This window comes from Ochotona princeps, chromosome 29 (genome assembly GCF_030435755.1).
Source record: "Ochotona princeps isolate mOchPri1 chromosome 29, mOchPri1.hap1, whole genome shotgun sequence".
Taxonomy (NCBI): Eukaryota; Metazoa; Chordata; class Mammalia; order Lagomorpha; family Ochotonidae; genus Ochotona; species Ochotona princeps.
This window is the reverse complement of record NC_080860.1, coordinates 16,138,317-16,159,703: the sequence shown is the minus strand read 5'-3', so window position 1 is coordinate 16,159,703 and position 21,387 is coordinate 16,138,317. Positions and strand designations below refer to the sequence as shown.

Below are 21,387 nucleotides of genomic sequence, written 5' to 3'. Positions count from 1 at the left end.
CCGTTGAACTTGACTGGACAGTAAGATGATGGACTCTATATTTGGTATATGCTTGCAATGGGGGAATCTCAACTGAACTTGAACTGTGGTTATGCAACAAGGTGGAGGAATCCACCATGGTGGGAGGGTTTGGGGAGGGGTGGGGAGAATCCAAGTACCTATGAAACTGTGTCACATAATGCAATGTAATTAATGAATTAAAAATAATAAATAAATAAATTTCAAAAAAAAGAGCTTAGAGCAGATAAGTATCACCAGCAGGCACTAAACCTACAGGGATATTATGATAAAGCAGCAAGATGTCTTACACCACCTCAACCTGCCCCGATAGACTTATTTATCTGCGAGGAAAATTATATGAAAATTAGGTCACATCCAACATCACCACTGATGAAAAGGTAGACCATATGCTTGCAGATGTAAGAAAACCCTACAAAGGACAACACACTACATATGCAACATTCCAGCTGAGACTGCGTAACCCAAACCTTGAGAAAGAACTGGACAAACAAGATACAGGAAATATTCTATTAAAATAAAACATTGTATTCAACATATGAAGCTTATAAAATATCAAGTCAGGCTGTGGAATGCAGTCCACATTAAAGGCGCTACAGCTTCCGGGAGGTGAAGCAGTATCTAGGCCCAGCCCTGAGGTGCAGGAGGTGGGATCGGGAGAATCCTGTAAAGGACATCATCAGGTCAAGAGGCAAAACTGGAGCTTGCGCAGCGGCTAATGGAAGGATCAGAGTAAAATTGTGATAGTGACAATGTGGGAATGTGATAGTATCCCTAGAAAGTCTTTGGGGAAAACAAATACCTTCTGCATGGCATAAAGCAGTAAGAATTAACAGATGAGTCTAGGTCAAGGGTATACTGGTGTCCTTTGCCCCGTTTTTGTATCCTTTAAACCTCAAATTACTTCTAATTTTTAAAAAATTTTTAGATCTTGAAACACAGCAAGATATTCTAAAGAAAAATATTTCATGCAATAATTGCTCAGAAAATACTCCCTAACAAGACTGATGCCCAAAAATGCTTTCAGAAGTTACTAAACTATGGATCTATTTGTTAAAAAAATGTATTTTCCCCACACTAACCCACAGTATGAACACCACGTACCTGATAACTTTGCAGTCTTTGCAAGTCAAATGTAGTTGAAATATGTCTCGGCATTCAACACTTTCGATAAGCTGCAATGGAACCTGCAATTAGAAAAAACAGAACTGAAGTCTCTTCATCAAGAAGGCATTAACCCTGCAGTTCTTCAGTGTACAGGGCAAAGATGCAAATAGAATTGCAAATTCATCTGGACACACTGTACCCAAACCATTAACACTGAGTTAGGGCTTTTCATTTTCCGACTCCAGATTAAGGTTCAAGTTATACCACAGCATAAAGACAACAAGAGGCTCTACCTGTAGAAGAGCAAAGATAGCAAGCAATAAATTCTAAACTCATCCATCTTCTCACTCGTCTCCAAGCACTACTTGGAGATGCAACAGCTGTCACTGACTTGCAATGACACAGAACAGGAAGCCTGTCTATAGGAAAACTACAAATCAGAGTGCATGTGGGACTAGATCAGTTGTTGGAGTCCAACTGACATAATGGGATTACAGCTTTGTTAACATGAACAGAGAAGCCTTCTGTAAACTTGAGGTCTGAAGTGCCCACAGGGCACAGGGAAAAGGTGACATTCTACATGAGCGCTGGTTCATGTCCTGGCTGCTGCACTTCCCATCTGGCTCCCTGCCTGGGGCCTGGGAAAACAGCAGAGGATGGCCCAAGTCCTTGGGGACCCTGCACCCATATGGAAGCCCCAGAAGTAGCTCCTGGCTCCCAACTTCAGATCAACTCAGCTCAAGCCTTTTTGGCCATTTGGGGAATTAACCAGTGGATGGAAGATCTTTGTCTCTCCCCTGTAAATCTGCATCAATAAGAATAAATGAATCTTAAAGGAAATCTGGATAAACAGTTGCATCAATTGACATTCCTATTCCCTGCAAAGGGGTTGGATCACATGTCTTACACTGCATCAAGTCCAACAGAAGTGGCTCTGGACAGTTCAGGTAGCATTCCAACAATCGTATTTCACAGAAGAGGGAGGCAGTCTCCAACATGCAAACAAGAAAATGCTGCCTGCACAGGGTGGCACTCCTATTAGCAAAGCCAGTTTCAGGAACATCCTCCCTGCAAACTGCCACACTGTGCAACTGCCAGAGTCACTCTCAGAACAGTCAGGGGTTCAAACAGATGTGCAGCACTAGAAATCTGGAACACACACAACCTGGGGAAAGGATTACAGAACACAGCACACACACACACAAATTACTCAGAGAAATGGCTGACTTTCTATCTCAAGACTAGAGTCCTTGTACTTCCAGGTCTCTAAAAATTCCCTTACACTTTCAAAAGGACTAGGAGTGAGAGACTTTAATTTTGCCTGTGTTCTGAGAAAAAGCAACTTTTGGCCCTATGTTTTTGTTTAAGTCCTTAACCCCAAGATGCTGTGACCAACTGCAGTTAATGAGGCTAAAATGCTTCAAGACCTGCACTCCGTCTTTGTAGATGTGTCAGTAGAAACCAGTTACAAATGAGGAATGTGGAGATAAAGATTAGAGGACAGACACTGATTGTTCCCAGGCCAGTCTTCCCAGTGTAATGAAGTCTCCCATCACCTTCTTCCCTCCCACTAACAACCACCTTACTTGGCCAACTCCAGGAAAAAACTAGCTGCTAGACAATTAAGGGATCTCAATTCATCTCAATTTTATAGAATCTTACCCATTAAAAATCGATCTCCTGGCTTCCTGTCCAAGCCTCCAGGCCTATGTTATGCTAGCAATCTCTGGTTTTGTTTTTTTGAACCTCAGGCATAACCCAGGAACTCTGAGGCACAGGGCTAGGGGTGGATAGAGTCAGAGCGAGTTTACAAATCCACATTGCCAGGCTCTCCCTAGTCCCAAGTCCTTTTCAACTGTCTTTCCTTCTAGTTAGAAGACATGAGAAGCAGCTCACATCATTAGCACCTCCTAGGGGCAAATGGGCCACCCTGGGCTCCTCTGCCACCGATACATCCCTGCTGCTAGGCCAGAACAGAACATCTGAAGACCTATCTGCTTTCTAAAATGATTCCAATGCTACTTTCATGTGTTTTAACTGAAAATCTAAGGAAGAAAGAAAACATGGGTTGTTTATGCGTTCAAATTAAATGGTAAGTACTAGCAAATGACCCAGAACCACCACGCACTCAACTCACATATGCAGATCTGAACACAAAATTTAAAAAAAAAAATAACATATGCAGATCTGAATACTCATGCAGCTGTCACATGCAGGAAAGGTTAATGTGCAGTAAGAATGGTGTCATAAAATACCTCATCTCCATCACAAGAGCTTCCTTTCTGGCTTCTTCCTATTCCAGTGTGCTCCCTGCAAGTTCCCTCCAAACGGTCTCATTTAAAAAGGCACAACAGCCTCCTTTCTTCATTTATCCAAGGAAAACATGCTAAGTTTTTAAATCCCATCACATTTTTCTAGGTTTCTTAATGTACATATGAAAAGGAGCTTTTCTGTCTAACTCTGCCTTTGAAAAAAATTCAAAAGCAAAAGCAGAACAAACTAGACATCTCCAATACTTGGCCTCAGAAGCCCAGACTAAGATTCTACAGCCAGCTTACTTCGCAGCAGGAGAAGTTCAGCTACTGCATGGTAAGCTAGTAGCAAAGCCAGGGACAACTCAGGCAGCTGCTTCACCTACATGGTGTGCCACCTTTTTACCAACTGTCCTTACCCGAGTTTTTGCCATCACAAATGAATCAGTCTTTCAGATCTTCAAGGGGAACACAGAATTTCAACTTAAGATTCCTGGCAGGCAATTCCACATATAGCAGATTGGTAGGAAATCCTAATCACCGTCAGTGTCTCGAGCTCAATGATTTAACATCCTAATAACAATTCATTTTTTGTCCCTTTTTCTTCCCTCTTCACACCTGCCAGGTAGTTTTACCCTTGTAATGTTTTTCCTCTTATAATTTCTACCAAACATATGTAAAGAAATTTATTGATGCTGTTATTCAAAAAGCAGAACGTTCTATCACAGCCACCAGAATCAAAGAAAAATCAAGCCCAAAATTAAAAACAGTGCCTCAAATTTTTAACAAACATGCACATGTATTAAAGATTCAAAATGAGGCACACATTGTGGCACAGCAAGTTAAGCCACCATATGGACACCCACATCCCATCTCATTGTCAATTTCACAGATTATTTCTGGTGGAAACTTTTTTTTTCGAAGGTCATAATCCATTCTGCTCACATAAACTGAGGCTTCATCTTTGCCCACAAATTGTCCTCTTTAAGGCATCCCACTAGAGCTTTGGTAAGAAATTCATGCAAAGGGGACATATGTTGCTGACTTGCAAGATGAGCATCTGACACTAAAAAACAATCTGCTCCAAGCGCAGGCACAGCCACCACCACCTAGGAATCTCATGCTACTCACTGGGATTTCAGAAGCAGTAGGTTGGGAAGCAGTCTACTGAATTATACAACAAACATTATGCTTTAATTTCTATGAAATCTACTTGAATACTTATTTATAAGTTGTCTTAATATTAATATACGTAGATACATGTAAACACAGAATCGAAGCAATCCACTGTTTCAGATGCAACAGATGGGCTCCACTACAGACATGCTCTATCCTGCCACAGGAAGCTTGGCATGCAGGGGACGTGTGTGGACTAGAGTCATGATGCTTGTACCTACAACTACACACATTTTACCCAATGTGCTGGGCAATTAGAGAACATGGTATCAGGGAACTGTTTAAAACCCGGTGTGAGACATTACATGAAGCACTAAATGTGTTGGCTGAAGGACACAAGGGGATGCAAACTGGGGCACAACACTACACAGGCCAGCAGTTTTGGGATCTGCCAGTTTAAACGCTTAATTTAGATGTAACGACCTTTAACAGGGGCTTACTTGGCCCACACATTTCACTGAAATACGCATCTGTAGAATGAAGGAAAGCAACAAGGGCAACATTGCCAACTCCGTCTACCCAGGACCGCGTGCAGGAGCGGTTACAGTAAAGCCAGGTTTCTGAATTCCTGGTTTGCTAGCTTAGCATCAGCTGGGTTAAAATTCAGATGGAAAACTTCCAGTCTCTCAATCCAAACTTTCCTTCACTGCAATGTCAAAATACTTAGACATTTTCTGTGCAAACTCATTTTCTTGGGCTTTTTAAGTGGCATGCAGGCTTTACACACATAAGCTGGTAACAGCATGGTAACAAAAATGAGAACAGTAGGAAAGACAGCACTGAATTCCTGTAAACACTGTATCTCAACCAAAATTATGGACCAACAATAGCAATAAATAACCAACTTATACACTAACTGTACAGATGATGGCCCAGGCCTATTCATGTAATATTTCACTTAATATTTGCCGAGTATCAAGCTAATAGACAATGTGAATCCTGAAATTACAACACACCTAGAAAATATCATAAAGGTATATTCAAGATAAAGATGGGGCTGAGAGGTCCAGTGCAATAGCCTAGCAGCTAAAACCCTCACATGCCAGGATCCCATGCGGGCACCAGTTTGTATCCCGGCTCCTCCACCTCCCATCCAGCTCCCTGCTCGTGGCTTGGGAAAGCAGTCGAGGATGGCTCAAAGCCTTGGGACCCTGCACCCATGAGGGAAACCTGAAAGAGGCTCCTGGCTTCAGATCAGCTCAGTTTCAGCCGTTGTGACCACCTGGGGGGTGAGCCAGGGGATGGAAGATCTTTGTCCTGTCTTTCCAATAAAAATAAATAAAATTTTTTTAAAAAGGTGGGACTTGGAACTGTTATTAACAGTCAAAGAACTGGTATTGAGGAAGGCTTCAGTAAATTAACACCTAAATCAAAACTTTGGCCAAAGAAGAGGAGTTCCCTGGGCTGGACATGAAAGAGAATTCAGATCTATGAAGTATGCCTTAATGGTCCAGAAAGGCTGACTGCACTGTCGGGTAGGAGCACTGCAAACAAAAAGTGTCAGGGACCCAAGATCACCAACAGCCTCACATCATGCTGTTTTTTGACCTTCAGCTTAGAAGCATGACAGGAACACTGAAGCGCTTTAAACTGCTGAATGACTGCATTCTTTTCACAAAACCCCGTCCAAGCAGATCCAATAGTTACTGAAATATCTAGCCACAAACCAATACGCTAACACAGAGACTAAGATGATATGAAACTATGTAATTCCCATATCCACTTTAATGCCAGGATACCATCAATGAACTTGTACGATTTTTTACATGGATACTAAGCTGGGCTCTTCTGTCAAGCATTACTACTTCCCTAGTAGCTGATAGGGAACATCTGGCTACTGGGATTTTGTTTCCAGCCAAACCCTACCATCACGTCACCCAAATGGAAAGGAAACCTTCAGAACAGTGCCGGAAGACAGGTAAGAACACCAGGACATTTTCCCTGGATGAACTGATGTGTCTTTTTAGCTAATGGACAGAAAACTGGCTTAACAGCTATCATGGTAGCCCAAAGCTCGAAGGCAGGAGGAAGTCAGGTCAAACTGGCAATGGCAGCCTGATAAAAAATGCTTAACAAAAAATACTGATTGATGAGTATCAAGTGCCGAAGCAGCCATAGGCAGAAAGCCACAGTAATGGCAAAAGATGAAGACGGCATTCATTTGGTGGAGGGACAAGCCACTCTGGGCCTTTGGGGTTTCACTAAAGCGACTACCAGGAGTAACGCACTGGGAAGAACCAGCTCAAAGGCCACTCATAACCGAGAAGGCCAAATGCACTCTTGATAGTTCAGTCTCTTCAATATTGTGTAGCCCATTATGCAAATACACATTATACTTAACATCTCTTCTGAAATGATTAAGGAGCCATTAGAGTAACTGCATCCTATAATGACAGTCTGCAGTGAGCTCGAAAAACATCTCATCATTTGACATTAAGGTCCAGGAAATTAACTCAGCTGAAACAGCTGGTATCTGAAGACTGAGAAATCAAAAGCCACTGTTGAGCCCTTCCATCTGTACAGAGGTTAACTAGGCAGCATGACCCAGTGCCAACCATTCCAGGTTAACACACCTCCACTGACAAGCACATGCAACATGTCAAACACGAGCACTGCTTGCTAACCCGGCACTTCCCCCCCCCCCCCCCCCCCCCGCGCACCAGTGAGAAGACAGCAGAGCACACCTCTTTCCTCTGCTTGGGAACTGAGCAAGTTTAGCTTTCTCCCATCTATCCCCAGGGGAGATACAGTGCTCACTTACATTAACGAGAGACTCCTTGAACTTGATGTGAAGTCTGTAATTAGAAAGGGCAATAATGGCGTCCTCAGCACGGCCCACGTACTCTGTGCTCTCTCCATGGAGCTCAAAAAACGGAACCTTCAAAAGCAAAAAAATCTGTCAGCCTTCTGAAGCACGGAAGCGGTCTTCAAACACAGGTGAGGAAACTGGACCATTCTGACGTTAAAATTCCAGTCCCAGTACGTAGCTATAAAACTATGCTGTAGGTTCTTTATCTGCCATCTACTCACACATGCTAGCTATTTTAATTCTAACCTAAAGGATGAACACAGGGAAGGTAAGAACTGAGAAGTGAGCACAGTGGCCTAACAGCCTAATCCTCTTCCTCCGGTGCCAGCAATCCCACAGGGGCACCGGCTTGTGTCCTGGCTGCTCTACTTCTGATCCAGATCCCTGCTTACAGCCTGCGAGAGCAGCAGAGGCGGCTCAAGCACTTGTGCCCCTGTACCCACGTGGGAGACCAGGAAGAAGAGCCCGACTCCTGGTTTCAGACCAGCCCAGCTTCAGCTGTTAACTGCCATTTGGGAAGTGAACCAGCAGATGGAAGAGCTCTTTCCCTCTGCACATCTACCTTAGAAATAAAAATCTCAAAGAAGTAAAACTGCAATTCACCAAGAAATAGAAGCAAAAACCCAGTTTACATGTATAGATGTAGGATTTAGTTACAATACATACAGTTTCTGCGGTATCACCTCAATCCATTAGTTCTGCTATTCTGCAGAATTGATACATGAAAGCTCGCCAGTAGTTACCTGAAGATTCTCATCCTCCCGGATCAGCTGCTTCCTGGGAAAGATCTGATTGGCCTGGATGCACTCAAGCCTGTGCCGAGTCTCTTCATCCTACAGAAAGCAAGCTTTTACTTCATTTCAAAGCTTCTAGGCATCCATATATATTTTTGTCACGTCTAGTAGTATAAATACAGTAAGAATAAACAAGATGATCAAAAATTTTGAGGAAAAGTATATTCCAAGTAGTGTTACACCTCTAGTCTGACAGCATACTGATGTCAAAAAATGAAGAGGTTAGAACATTTCTATTAGGCAGTGATTTATTTTTTATATAAGTAATGTGCTAACAACGATGGTGCTTGTGTCTTTAAGCTAGAATTCAATTCTTATTTGTGAAAGATACCTTGAACTATTGAAGAATGAGATGCGATGTTTGGAGTTTACCTCGACAAAGTGAGGGAGATAGAAGAATGGGGTGTAAAATGACAGCAAGGTTGCCCACACGTTGACAACTGGCAAAACCTAGGGCACTAAGTGACAGCTCACTGTAGTAGCTTTATTTCCCTCGGTTACACGTGAAATTTCCATAGCTAAAAACTTGGAAAAGGTGTTTAACAATAAGCTTAAGAACTGAATTTTCTTAGTTGAAAATACACATGAATCACTATCCCTAATTTTCTCTGCCCATTATTAAAGTAGATGTATTTCTATTAACACCACATCAAAACAGAAAGCTCTCATCTAATGGCATTTGAATGGCACTAATAACCTGTATTAAAAATTGTGCAATTATAAATTATCATAGCAATACAAAGAAATGTTTGAGAGCTTGATTATAAATTACGAAGAAATCTGTTTACAAAGTAATTTCTTATACAGCAAAAGCCATATCATGCTCAACTGATAGAACTAAAACTTCTAACCACTAGTTACCAAATGCATCTAGACATCACTTTGAAAAGTTACAGAATTGTTAGGATTGTAAGAGAAATCCAACTTATAAATACTTATATCGCCATAGTTTAACTCAGCCATACCCTATCAGGGCGATTCTCCAAACTAAATCTGTAGACTCTAGACCCCTAAATAGACCCTTTGAGGCCAAAGCCACCTTCGGAACAGTAGTAAGCCAAGGCTGCTGTGACACACCAGGTTAAGGTGGCTCTTGGGGTGCCCGCATCCCACACTGCAGTGCCCAGGGCTGAACCTTGCCTTTGATCCCTACCTAGCTTCACTGCACGTGAGCATGGGAGGCCACAGCTGAAGCACACTCCTGCCGCCCAGGTGGAAAACCAGGCCAAGTCCCAGCCCAGCAGCTTCAGTCTGGCTCAGCCCCGTTGAGGGCTGTTGGGGAAAGAAATCTATCCTTGAAACAACAAGTCTGAAGATACTATTCGCCTATTCTTCACTACTTGTACAATGTGAGTTCAGTGAAGAACCGGTGAGTAAAACTGCCAATACCTTACGTACCAGTCAGGACAATATCATTAATTTCACTAGGAATGACTTAGTGAAAGATCGAACTCTGCCTTTCAAATAAATCTTTAGAAAAAAATCCAAGTATTTTCATTCTCAATAGGCAAGGTTTGACTTAAAGACACAGAGTATTTACACTTAGAGAACTAAAAAACATGGCCAATTCTCACAAACAGAAATAAACAGGAAATACTATGAAATGTGAGGAAGGGATGGACTTTAAGAATTCTTACATAGAACTACATTTTCAGCATAACTTCTTAAAAATGACTTACTCTTATTTGAACTATATAGATGTAGAAGACCTGAATCTTCACTATCTCCAAGATCCTTTTACTGAGTTACCCATCATCTCTTCAAATCATTCCCTGACCTGGCTTTCTGCTGGCTTTCTAACAGCACAGCATTGAAACACAGCCGACTTGTTAAAAATTACAGGAGCCAAGACCAGCACCATAGCATAGCAAGTTTAGCCAACTCCTACACTGGCATCCCATATACGTGCTGTTTCACGTCCTGGTGCTTTACTTCAATCCAGCTTCCTGTTAGTGGCCGGGGAAAGGCAGCTGAAGATGTCCCAAGTGTTTGGGCCCCTGAAATCTATGTTGGAGACTCTCAAACTCCTGGTTCTTGGGCCCAGCGCGATAGCGTAATGGTTAAGGTCCTCGCCTTGAATACGCCGGGATCCTATACAGGTGCCAGTTCTAATCCCGCAGCTCCACTTCCCATCCAGCCCCCTGCTTATGGCCTGGGAAATCAGTCAAGGACGGCCCAAGGCATTGGGACCCTGCACCCACGTGGGAGACCCGGAAAGAAGTTCCTGGCTCCTGGCTTCGGATCAGTGCAGCACCGGCCATTGCGGTCACTTGGGGAGTGAATCAGGCAGAAGAGCTTCCTCTCTGTCTCTCCTCCTCTCTGTATATCTGCCTTTGCAATAAAATAAGTAAATCTTAAACTCCTGGTTCTTGCCTGGCACAGCTCTGACTGTCGCCAACTTAGGGAGTAAAGCAGCAGATAGAAGACCTCCATCTCTCTCTCCCTGACTTTCAAATAGATATTAAAAAAAAAAACAAACTATTTACTTGTTCTTTCTGGCACTATCCCAAAGAACTTAACGTAAGTACCACCTAAGCACTGACTTTCTAGAACAAGGATAAAAAAGTTACTCTGCCAAGGAGCTGTCGTTGGCAGCCGAGTTAACTGCCTAAATTTATTCATGTTTCTGAGGTTCACAGGCTATTTAAAAAACAGATCGACCAAACTTGAGATGGTTGATGAAGTGGGGAGTTGGAAATGGGTAACCTGATTAGAGTTTTGGAAATCATTTTCTCCTACGCTGTAAACAGTAATTATTAGTATTAGAGAATACAGTCCTCCACATGGCTGGCTTCCTGGAATTACTGAGGAATGCCAGGCATTGTGAACCTAACATTTCTTAGTCTCCACCCAGTTCTGTAAGGTCAGTAGGGTCACGTACAAAATCCTACAGAAGCCATCACTTTACAATTCCAAACTCATTTCTACTGCAATCTCAATTATGTAGATTACGTTTTTTTAAGTAATTAATTTTCCTTGAAATTATGTCTGGAATTTGTTTGAAAATACCAAGTGATGGACAGAGTTAGAGAAATCAGATAAGAGGAGCAATAAACTGATTACCACATCTGAATGATGCCCCTGGAGACTTTGTGCAGGCTCAATACTTCCTATAATACATGAAAAAACATTTCCTACTGTTTAGCCTGTCCAACATGGACTCCAAAGTCAGGTAAGAACTTCGAAGAGTAGAAACAAGAGGATGCTACTGTCAAGTCAGTACAGAGGAATAAATTAAAAATAAAGTTCAGGGCCCGGCACAGTGGCCTAGTGGCTGAAGTCCTCGCCTTGCACGCGCCAGTATCCCATATGTGCGCCGGTTCTAATCCCAGCAGCTCCACTTCCCATCCAGCTCCCTGCTTGTGGCCTGGGAAAGAATCAAGGATGGACCAAAGCCTTGGGACCCTGCACCCGTGTGGGAGACCTGGAGGAAATTTCTGGCTCCGGATTGGCACAGCACGGCCATTGTGCTCACTTGGGGAGTGAATCAGATGGAAGATCTTCCTCTCTGTCTCTCCTCCTCTCTGTATATCCGACTTTGTAATAAAAATAAATCTTAAAAAGTTCAATGCCCCTGAATTCACTACACAAAAACTTAGAATGGATGCACAGAGTCTAACAGCTAAGAATACGCAGCATAGTTAATACAGCAACTTGCAAAACATTATACTACTAGTGAAGTTATTAGTAGGCATCCAATGAATCAGTATAGGACAATGTTTCGTGAGACAAAACGAACAAATTATGTTCTGATTACATGAAATGCATACAGTATGCACACAGCAGGGGTTCTAGTGTAGAATTATAAATGAAAACTCAAGCATTATAAAGCTGCTCTTTAAGAAAAAAAAGATACATGGCCATGCTGTTCTTAACTATCGCACACAACAGCAGCAGAGCATGTCTGCAGTACACAGAACAAACCAAGCAGGGCTGTCTGCAGGGAACCAGGAAGCAGAACATGCTGCTGCTATTAGGCACACAAAGGTACAGAACAGAGCTGTTTTCAGAAGCCCTTCGTTCCCTGTTCATTAGCACTGGTACAATCAAGTATACTATGCAAATATTTCAATTCACTGAAGATTCTATGGAAAACCCAATAAAACATTGCTTACGGAAATAGCAAGAGTCCATCAATATTTGTATATGAATAAATGAAAAAACAATTAGTCCTTTCAAAGGCAGCAGTATTCCTCCCTTTTATGCAATATTTCTGTACTAGTTTGGATTTGTTTTTAATTTTGAAAATGCATTTTCCATACATATCCCTAATGAAGCTTGAAATTAATATGGTCTTATCAATTCCTTCTTTATGCCTTAGCATCAATCAAACAGTTTGGATACAGGAAACATCACCAGGCAGAAGCAGAACATTATACACAGTCTCTCAAGCCCTGAAGCACTGTTCCCAGGTCCTCCAACTGATGAAAATGGACCTGGCTCATTGTTGCACCCCCTTGGCCTGGATGGCTCAGGAAGACCAGCAGGTCATTGAGCTGTCCATTACAGGCTCTATTTGGCCAGAGGCAGGCAAGTGTGCGAAGCTGCAGGTCAAAGTATTTTAGAAAGTGAAGTCCTGCTCCAATCCACAAAGTTAAATTCATTAAAGATTTGTGCCATGAGGGGCAGTGCTCAGGTTAACAGCTCAGTTGGCCACTCTACAGTATTCACACATTTTCAACATCGCACTGTATACACACTTTGTCAACTTACAAAATCCCTTTATTAGAACATGCATTGAATCTCAGTTCTACACAAAGGCATACAGATTATCACATCACATTTCCTAGGAAATGAGTGAATAAAAAAACTATGGAGTCCAAGAGCCACATGTTACTTTTGACCAGCTGACTTAAAGGGAAAGTTAACAGAAATGAAACCACTCTGTAGTTATTACTACTAGGTAAACAAAAGAGATGAGCATAGAGTTCTGGGGAAAGGAAAAATTGTTTAATCAAACCAGAAATGAGTAACTGAATTTATTAGTGTTTACTTAAGATACAGGTCCACTCCAATTTTCTGATTTCCTGTGCTTACCATGACAGGATGCCCAGGTCAAGAGAGATCCCCGGTCTGTCTTCTGTGTCTAACAAGGCTCTTCTGTCCGTTAGGCTGAAATCTTCACTAAACAGAGGGACAGAGCAATCGGTAAGAACACTGCATATGCATGACCCTAAAATCCTGACCACAGGCAGGAGGAGCTCAATTGCCATCCACCCAACTCCCGCTAGGAATATTCCCAACTCAGTAACACCTTCATACCAATCCTCCCAGTCTAAACCTAGCTCTGCCAAAAATCGTAAGAACTCAGTCCTCTATTGATAAAACAAGAAATGCTGCCAAGTTTGGATGAAAAGTTATTTTTCAGGATGTTCCTGTGATTATCTGTAAATTCAAAGTCAATCTTCCCCTCTGTGGGAACTGAACTGACTCAGACATTCAAAAACTCTTAACACCAACAATCCAGAGCCACCTGAGAATTTGTTAACTGCACTAATATCTTTAGCTGTTATTTGAAAGGCAGGAAGAGGGAGATTTTTCTACTGGTTCACATCCTCTATGCTGTCATGGGAAGTATCCAAACACACAAGTATCTTTTCAATATCACTTAAACGATTTTTTAATTCAAAGCTAGCACTGTATCTTGTCAAAGTAGCTCTTACAACCATGACATCCCATATTAGAGAGCCAGTTCAAGCCCTATCTGTTCTGCTTCCCATCCAGCTCCCTGCTAACATGCCGGGGAGGGCAGTGGAAGATTGAGTTCTTGAGGTTCCTGTCACCCACATGTGAGATGCAGATGAAGCTCCAGATGCCTGATGCCTGGCTGTTGGATGTGGCAAGGAGTGCTGGGGGTGGGGTTTGTATTGGGCAAGAAGTCTGTTTCCACAGGACTTCGTAAGCTTGAGTTCCAACTTCAGCTTCCTGCTAACACAGACCCTGGGAGGCAGTATGGCTCTACAAGTTGGGTCCCTGCCATCCAAGGGACACTGGGACTGAGTCCCAAACTCCAGCTGTGGCCGCATTCTAGCCCTGAGAAGCATTTAGGGTGCGAGCTAATCTGCCAACAGGAATTCAAGATTTTTAAAGTTCATGGAAAATGAAAAGCAATTTTGAAAGCCATGCACATATGGCTTCTTGAAAATTAGTGAGAAAAGTTTATTATAAAAACCATACAGCGGGCCCGGCAGCGTGGCCTAGCGGCTAAAGTCCTCGCCTTGAAAGCCCCGGGATCCCATGTGGGTGCCGGTTCTAATCCCGACAGCTCCACTTCCCATCCAGCTCCCTGCTTGTGGCCTGGGAAGGCAGTCGAGGACAGCCCAATGCATTGGGACCCTGCACCCACGTGGGAGACCCGGAAGAGGTTCCTGATTCCAGGCTTCGGATCGGTGTAGCACCGGCCATTGCGGCTCATTTGGGGAGTGACTCATCGGATGGAAGATCTTCCTCTCTGTCTCTCCTCCTCTCTGTATATCTGACTTTGTAATAAAAATAAATCTTTAAAAAAACCATACGGCTTTCCATTTTCACACTAAAACTTTTTATTTCATGTTCCATGATTTAACTAATATATCTAAGTTAGCTACCCAGTAATATGACAAAGATTTGTTACTTCATATCGAGTAACAGTATCAATAAATTCAGTTCTCACTCAGAAATGATCCCTTCCATATCTGTAACACATTCTAACAGGGTGCACGGCACTTCAGTCCAGAATCACCCAAGGAGCTGCTGCTGTGGCTCCATGCTAGGCTAAGCAGAAATCAAAAGATGTATTATATGATTCCATGGATAAACATCCTGACCATGGGGCCAGGACTGTGGTGCAGTGCTTGAGTTACGACCTCAGATGCTGGCCTCCCGCAAAGGTGCTGGCACGAGTCCCCCAGCTGCTCCACTTCTGATCCAGCTCCCAGCTGATGTACCTGGGAAAGCAGCGGGAGACAGCCCAAGTGCATGGGCCTCTATGTTCCTAGTCTCCCAGGTGAAATCTCCTGGCTCAGCCCCAGCCATTGTGGTCATTTTGGTGAGTGAACCAGATGAACCAACAGATGAAAGATCTCACGAGCATATTCTTATTCTCATCCTCCTTCCTTTCCTCCTTTTATGACTTTCAAATAAATGCATAGATCTTAAGAAGTAAGAACCAGGGCCCAATGCGGCAGCCTAGTAGCTAAAGTCCTTGCCTTGAACATGCCAGGATCCTATACAGGTGCCGGTTCTAATCCCAGCAGCCCCACTTCCTTTCCATTTCCATTTGTGGCCTGGGAAAGCAGTCAAGGATGGACCAAAGCCTTGGGACCCTGCACCCGTGTGGGAGACCTGGAGGAAATTCCTGGCTCCTGGCTTCAGATTGGCTCAGCTCCAGTCATTTCAGTCACTTGGGGAGTGAATCAGCTGACAGAAAATCTTCCTCTGTGTATCTGACTTCAATAAAAAATTTTAAAACAACCAGATAGCAAGACCTTACAGAGAGATAAAGTCAACAGTTGCTTAGGGCTGGGGCAGATACAGGCTAATGAGCAGACAGGTAAGGGATATGGAATTCCTTTTTGAAGTAAAAATAAAGAAGTCCTAAAACTTGTTATGGTGATGGCTGCAAAACTGAACACACGAAATTACTGAATTAGACATTTTAAATGGGTAAACTGTACATTATGTAAGTTGTATCTCAGTAGCTTTAAACTTCATATGCAGAAGTAATCTTTTCATTGTTTCCCTTCAATCTATCTAAATTTGACTGCAAGTAATGTTAACTACTTTTTGCCCAAATACTTCTCCATCCATATACAAACATAACTTCCAAGAATGTAGAATTATATTTAATGTCCTATAACTTCGTTTTCTTCAACTAATACATAAAGTCCCTCCTACCTCAGCACATGTTTTTAGAGAGTTCAAAATTTTTCTGCATTCCAATATACTGTGACAATCATTTACCAACTGATGGAATACTCAGGCTGCTTCGGCTTTCCATCACTCCCATTCTTCTGTTATCTGCACAAGTCACAACTTCTGTACTCGATTCTTGCAGATTAACGTATCAGATGAAAAGATACCAGCATTGGCAGGAAATGCTGGGATACTAATGGCAAAGATTGCACGAACAAGGATAGTCACAAGGTCTGTAGAAAAAGGGAAGTGAGGAGCCACAGTAGGTCAAGCTATCACCTACAATCCAGTATCCCATAGGATCACTTCTGCAAGTCCTGGCTTAATATACCTCCCCATAAATGTGCCTGGGAAGGCAAACAATGATGGCCCACACGTTTGGGCCTCTGCCACCCACAATAAAGACCTACAAGGAATTCCAGGCTCCTGGCTTCAGCTTTGACCAGCCCTGGCCGTAATGCGCATTCGGGGAGTAAACCAGCAGATGGAAAAACTCATATAAATGAACATAATTATTTTTAAAAAGGAAGGAGGGCCTAGGGTGTGGGAAATGCCCTGCTACCTGGTGGAGTGGCCCAAAGCTTACTTCCCTATTCCCAAGGCACAGCTCCCAGGCCTTCTCATGGAGCATGACCTCCGACAATGATAGATCAAGGGGAATACATGTGGAACATGACCTTTGACATGATCAGAAGATCAAGGGAAATAGACGAGTCATATAGCCAATTACAGTGTCTTTGGTGGGCAGGGGAGTGGGGGTCTGCCTGAAGACACCCTCCTGCCCTCTCCTTCCTGACCCTTTAACAGCTGTAACCTGTGAATAAAGCAGGCATTCCTCACCAGCTCGTCTCCAGTGCTTATGACCAAAGAGCACCCTCATCTCACCCTCGGACCTCGGGGCCCGCTGACGGGCCTAAACCGAGAACGAGGCCCATTTAAACTATCTTCCCTTCCCTCAAAATGAATACTTCCACATCTTATTCTCTGAATCTATTTTCTTTCTCTAAATTTAGATCATACTTCATGTGTAAACCTGACATTTTTTCCATCCTCTTTTTCAGGAAAGTCTTCCATAGTTTTCCTATAGATTCTAAAGTTAAAGGTAAACACATTATTATGGTGATATAAATATTAAACACTGCAAAGTCAAGCGGGATTGTCAGGGCTCTATTTCACCTCCAGAGGCAAATGAAAGGTGAAAACATTCCTACATCAGGGTCAAGTTTCTACTTTTGTAACAAATACATGGACAGCAGGAACCTTCAGGCTCTCATTTCCACGATGGCAACACTCAGCCCATCTACATAAGCAAAGCATCATTTACCTTTCCTAATGGACATGGTATCTCATCGTTCTGGAACCTGTTAACCCTTACTCAAAAAGGAAACTTTACCCAGCTAAGATTCTGAGCAACTTGGGCTACAAACACAGGATCCTTCACTTGACAGAAAGAAGCACAGTTAGCCAACTTGAAAGGAAAGATTCTGCTCCCCCCAATCTTACCAAAGCCCAAACCAACCAAGAAATTTATACTGAGCAAGCAGGGACGCGCTCAGACTCGGGAGTTTTTGTGGACACTGACCACTCAAGCATCGGCATCTGAATGCCTTTAGGGTATAAACAATTAAGTAGGGGTGAAAACTGAAGTGTTGAGGCGGACTGACAAGATGTAGAAATAGGATTCCACAGCAATGTAAAGGACAGAAAACAGAAGCAAGCTTTGGAAGGCTTTGTGGCAGACTGGACCTGTTAGTTTGGAACCAGCCAGACTCTGAGCTCCTGAGACAAGCGCACAGGAGATCAGGTAGAGCCAGTCAAGAAGCTCCCCTAGTGGACACACAGCAGGTCAGTGCGGCTGCTTGAGGCATGCCACGAGCATGGGGAGACACGTGTCCAGCAGTGGATGCATCTAAGGCCACTTGTGAAGAACATGTGCTCAGGAGCTTAAGCCTTGTTTCAGAAGCAATGGCAACAAAGGAAGCAATGTGGATTTAAAAACATACCAACTCTTTCCAGCAACACTGTATACTAAATCCCTAGGTCAAGCCAATGGCAGAAGCAAGGGTTAGTAATGGAGATACAGTAGGAGACAAGCCTATGAAAGCCACACATTGCCAGACAGGACAGGAATTAACATCCACAAAAGAACAGCCATTTTTGCAGAACTTTTCCTCATGTACCAAATGGGAATCCCTAGTCCAAAATACATGTAGCCCAATCTGAAACTCTTAAGACCCCAAGTAGAAATTGGCACATCTATTCTCATGAAGAACTGCCATCAAAATGTAAGGATACTGCATTTTCTTACAGGTACACATTGACTTAAAGTAAACATCAATTTAAAGGACCTCCAGTTTGATACACACTATTTCAGATAAAACATTCCAACTATCATGCAAGTTTTCTGACATCAGAATATCATATTACAGTACAATCTACATATGGAAGGAGTAACTTGATCAGTATTCCGGTTTAAAAAACACTAAAGACATTCAATTGAACACAATCTGTCTACATATATACATGCGATCACAATGTCAAAAGTCTAAGTTGCTTTTGTCTTACCTCAAAATAGAGTGCATACAAGGAGGGGAAATGAGTTCACTAGGGCCAGCACCGTGGCATAGCAGGTAAGGGCACCACCTGCAATGCCAGCCTGTTTGTCCTGGCTACTTCACTTCTGATCCAGCTCCCTGCTAACCATCTGAGAAAAGCCTCAGAGGATGGCCCAAGTATATGGGTCCTGCCACCCACATGAGCCCAGGATAAAGCTACTGCCTTCAGCCCGACAGTGCTGCCTGCTGGGGACATCTGGGGAGTGAACCAACAGAAACGCTGAAGTATTTTTTAAAAAAAGCTTACCAAATGAAGTTGGGCCGAAGAACTTCACTGGAAGGTTTCACAAGGAAATCTGCAACAACAAAAAAGCCAGCTGTTTTATAATGACAGATACCCTAAAAATCAAGTTAAGTCACTTAGATCCTCCAAGGTGTCTCTACACACATTAGAATGCCAGGACAACGGATTTTTAAAGTGTTTAAAATGGGGCCTAGCCTATTGGCTGAAGTCCGTACTTTGCATGCACTGGGGATCCTACACAGGCGCCAGTTCATATCCCGGCTACTCCACTTCCCTTCCAGTTCCCTGCTTGTGGCCTGGGAAAGCAGTTGAGGACGGCCCAAAAGCCATGGTGTTGGCCCGGATTTTGAAGTCCCCAGAAAGTCATTAAGTCTGAAGTCAGTGCTAAGGCATAAAGGTGGTTTATTCAGGTTAGCCTAGGTCTCCCAGCCACCCCCACCCCCGACCCAGCCCAGCATGGCTGGGCGGGGGAGGGGCAGCCACAGCCAAGGCTGCTGCAGGATCTGAAGGCAGAGCAAAAACAAGGAAGCCCAAGCCAGAGAGCGCGTGCCCCCCCCGTTCTTATACATTTCAGGTTATTAATTATATAGTCATTATTTAGCAGGCTTCTATTGGTGGGTTTGAAGCAAGCAACTTTCAAAAAGTACAAATCGATGAGCTATATGGCGGTGAATCTTATCAAACACCAGGTACTTCCTTCTGAGGAGTGGTCTGCCTATGTGAACTGCCAGGTGTCCTGCCGGGTGGGGTGTCACAGAGAGTATCAGGCCTGGAGTTCACACAGCCCCCAGCCAAGCCATTAAGGCAGAATCACAAAACGCAGAAAACATCCAGGTTCTTCAATGGGACCCTGCACCCGCATGCGAGACCTGGAAGAGCTCCTGACTCCTGGCTTTGGATCATTGCAGTCACTTGGGCAGTGAACCAGCAGATGGAAGATCTTTGTCACTCTTCTCTGCAAATCCAACTTTCCAATACAAATAAATCTTTGAAGTGTTTAATAAGTATACTATCTAGTCAACCAGATTGCCCAGAATGGGTCCAGTCAGGTCTTAGCACATCTTTAGAAACTGCACATCTGTACAAAACAGCTTTCCAAGGAACCTTGAGTGTTCCACTTTTACATGTCTGAGTCAAGCATTGTTCGTGATAAGTTTGTTGGAGAAAACTTGGCCATTATAGGAACAGGCGTATTTTAAAACCAACATCATAGTCCCTCGCCAAGTGATCTTGCAGTTAAGACAGAAGCAAGGGGGATATAATTAAACACACTGTCACAATTAGGCAGTATGACTTCCAAAGAGATACAAGATTTCACACCAGACTCACTTATGATTTCCATAAATACTTACACATTATCTGTCCTTTGGACTGATTGTAAAAATGACAAAGTCACAAGAATGAATTATTGCAAATATATTTAAATTCTAAAATTAAGGTGTCAGTAAAATACGGTAATTCTTACAACCTCCAGAAACACTGACAATCAAAACGAAAGCTAAATATGCAAGAAGAAATGTTTTAGTCATTTTAAAAGTCACACTTTTGTCTCCAACAACTTGTGATTTGAATTTAACTCAGGCCATATTACTTAGCATGTAAGAATTAAAAACCATACTTTGCAACTTCACATACAAATCGTACTTCATTGACACACAGCGAGACTAAGAAAAAGAAATAGGAATAATACAAGTAAGGGCTCCTACTCATGGAAAAAACATTGAGAAACAGAAGAGGGGAGGATGTCGAGAGCCCATCTAACGTTCCAACAGTAGAAGCATAGGTCACAACCACGGGCAGGTGATGGCAGGGAGAAGTAGGTTTATGAACAGAGAAGTAACACAGTGTGGTGCTAGGTAACAGGAAGCAGCAGGAAGGTTGGTGTAGCTGGGACAAGCCTCGCAGGGTGCTCCAGGAGTAGCAGTTCAGACATGCTGCTCCAGCTACCTCAAAACCCAGAGGAAGGGACTGAAGCGAGTTAGAGCACTGCTGGGCTTGGAAACGTGGAGGAAGGCAAGGAGACGGGGCAAGTTATTGAGGACTGAAAAAATCTTAAGGTCTGTTCTGACTAGAAAAGGGATAATGTGAAAAATAGGCAAAAGACTTAAGGAAATCTTGATGCAATAAGATAGGCCAGTGAATTCCCAAGCACATGTATACCTGGCAAGTATTTTGCAGGTGATTGAATTAAATTCAAGCAATAGATCAAATCTAGAAGTAAATTTATAGTGCTAGATTTAATTCAAGGAAATTGTACCTATTTTAAGAATCACCTGACATGTTTTAATCACTAAATAATTCACCCATGTCAAATATGAGCTGTCCATGAACATGGAAGTATTGATACAGATACTTATAAAGTTCTAAGAGATGGACCAAACAGCAAGGCTGACTTCAACACAAGGTTATAAGGCAGACTGGTTTTAATGTCGGCTATTACTCATCTTCCCAATTACTACAATCAAGCATTTGCCTGGCT

General features: G+C 42.9%; 1 protein-coding gene across 6 annotated transcripts in view; it reads right to left on the bottom strand.

The window, feature by feature from the left end:
- The window catches only part of MTMR3 (myotubularin related protein 3), a 103,675-nt gene that overhangs the window by 34,565 nt on the left and 47,723 nt on the right, over window positions 1–21,387 (bottom strand). For 5 of the 6 annotated variants that reach the window (XM_058656841.1, XM_058656845.1, XM_058656844.1 and 2 more), the window contains exons 2-6: window positions 18,912–18,960; window positions 13,194–13,275; window positions 8,106–8,195; window positions 7,315–7,431; window positions 1,123–1,205 (exon numbers count right to left, since the gene is read on the bottom strand). In XM_058656841.1, coding sequence (XP_058512824.1) covers window positions 1,123–1,205; window positions 7,315–7,431; window positions 8,106–8,195; window positions 13,194–13,196 — 293 coding nt within the window. In that variant the 5' untranslated portion in view covers window positions 13,197–13,275; window positions 18,912–18,960. The remainder of the gene's footprint in view (window positions 1–1,122; window positions 1,206–7,314; window positions 7,432–8,105; window positions 8,196–13,193; window positions 13,276–18,911; window positions 18,961–21,387) is intronic. The other variant, XM_058656843.1, reaches the window with a different exon arrangement.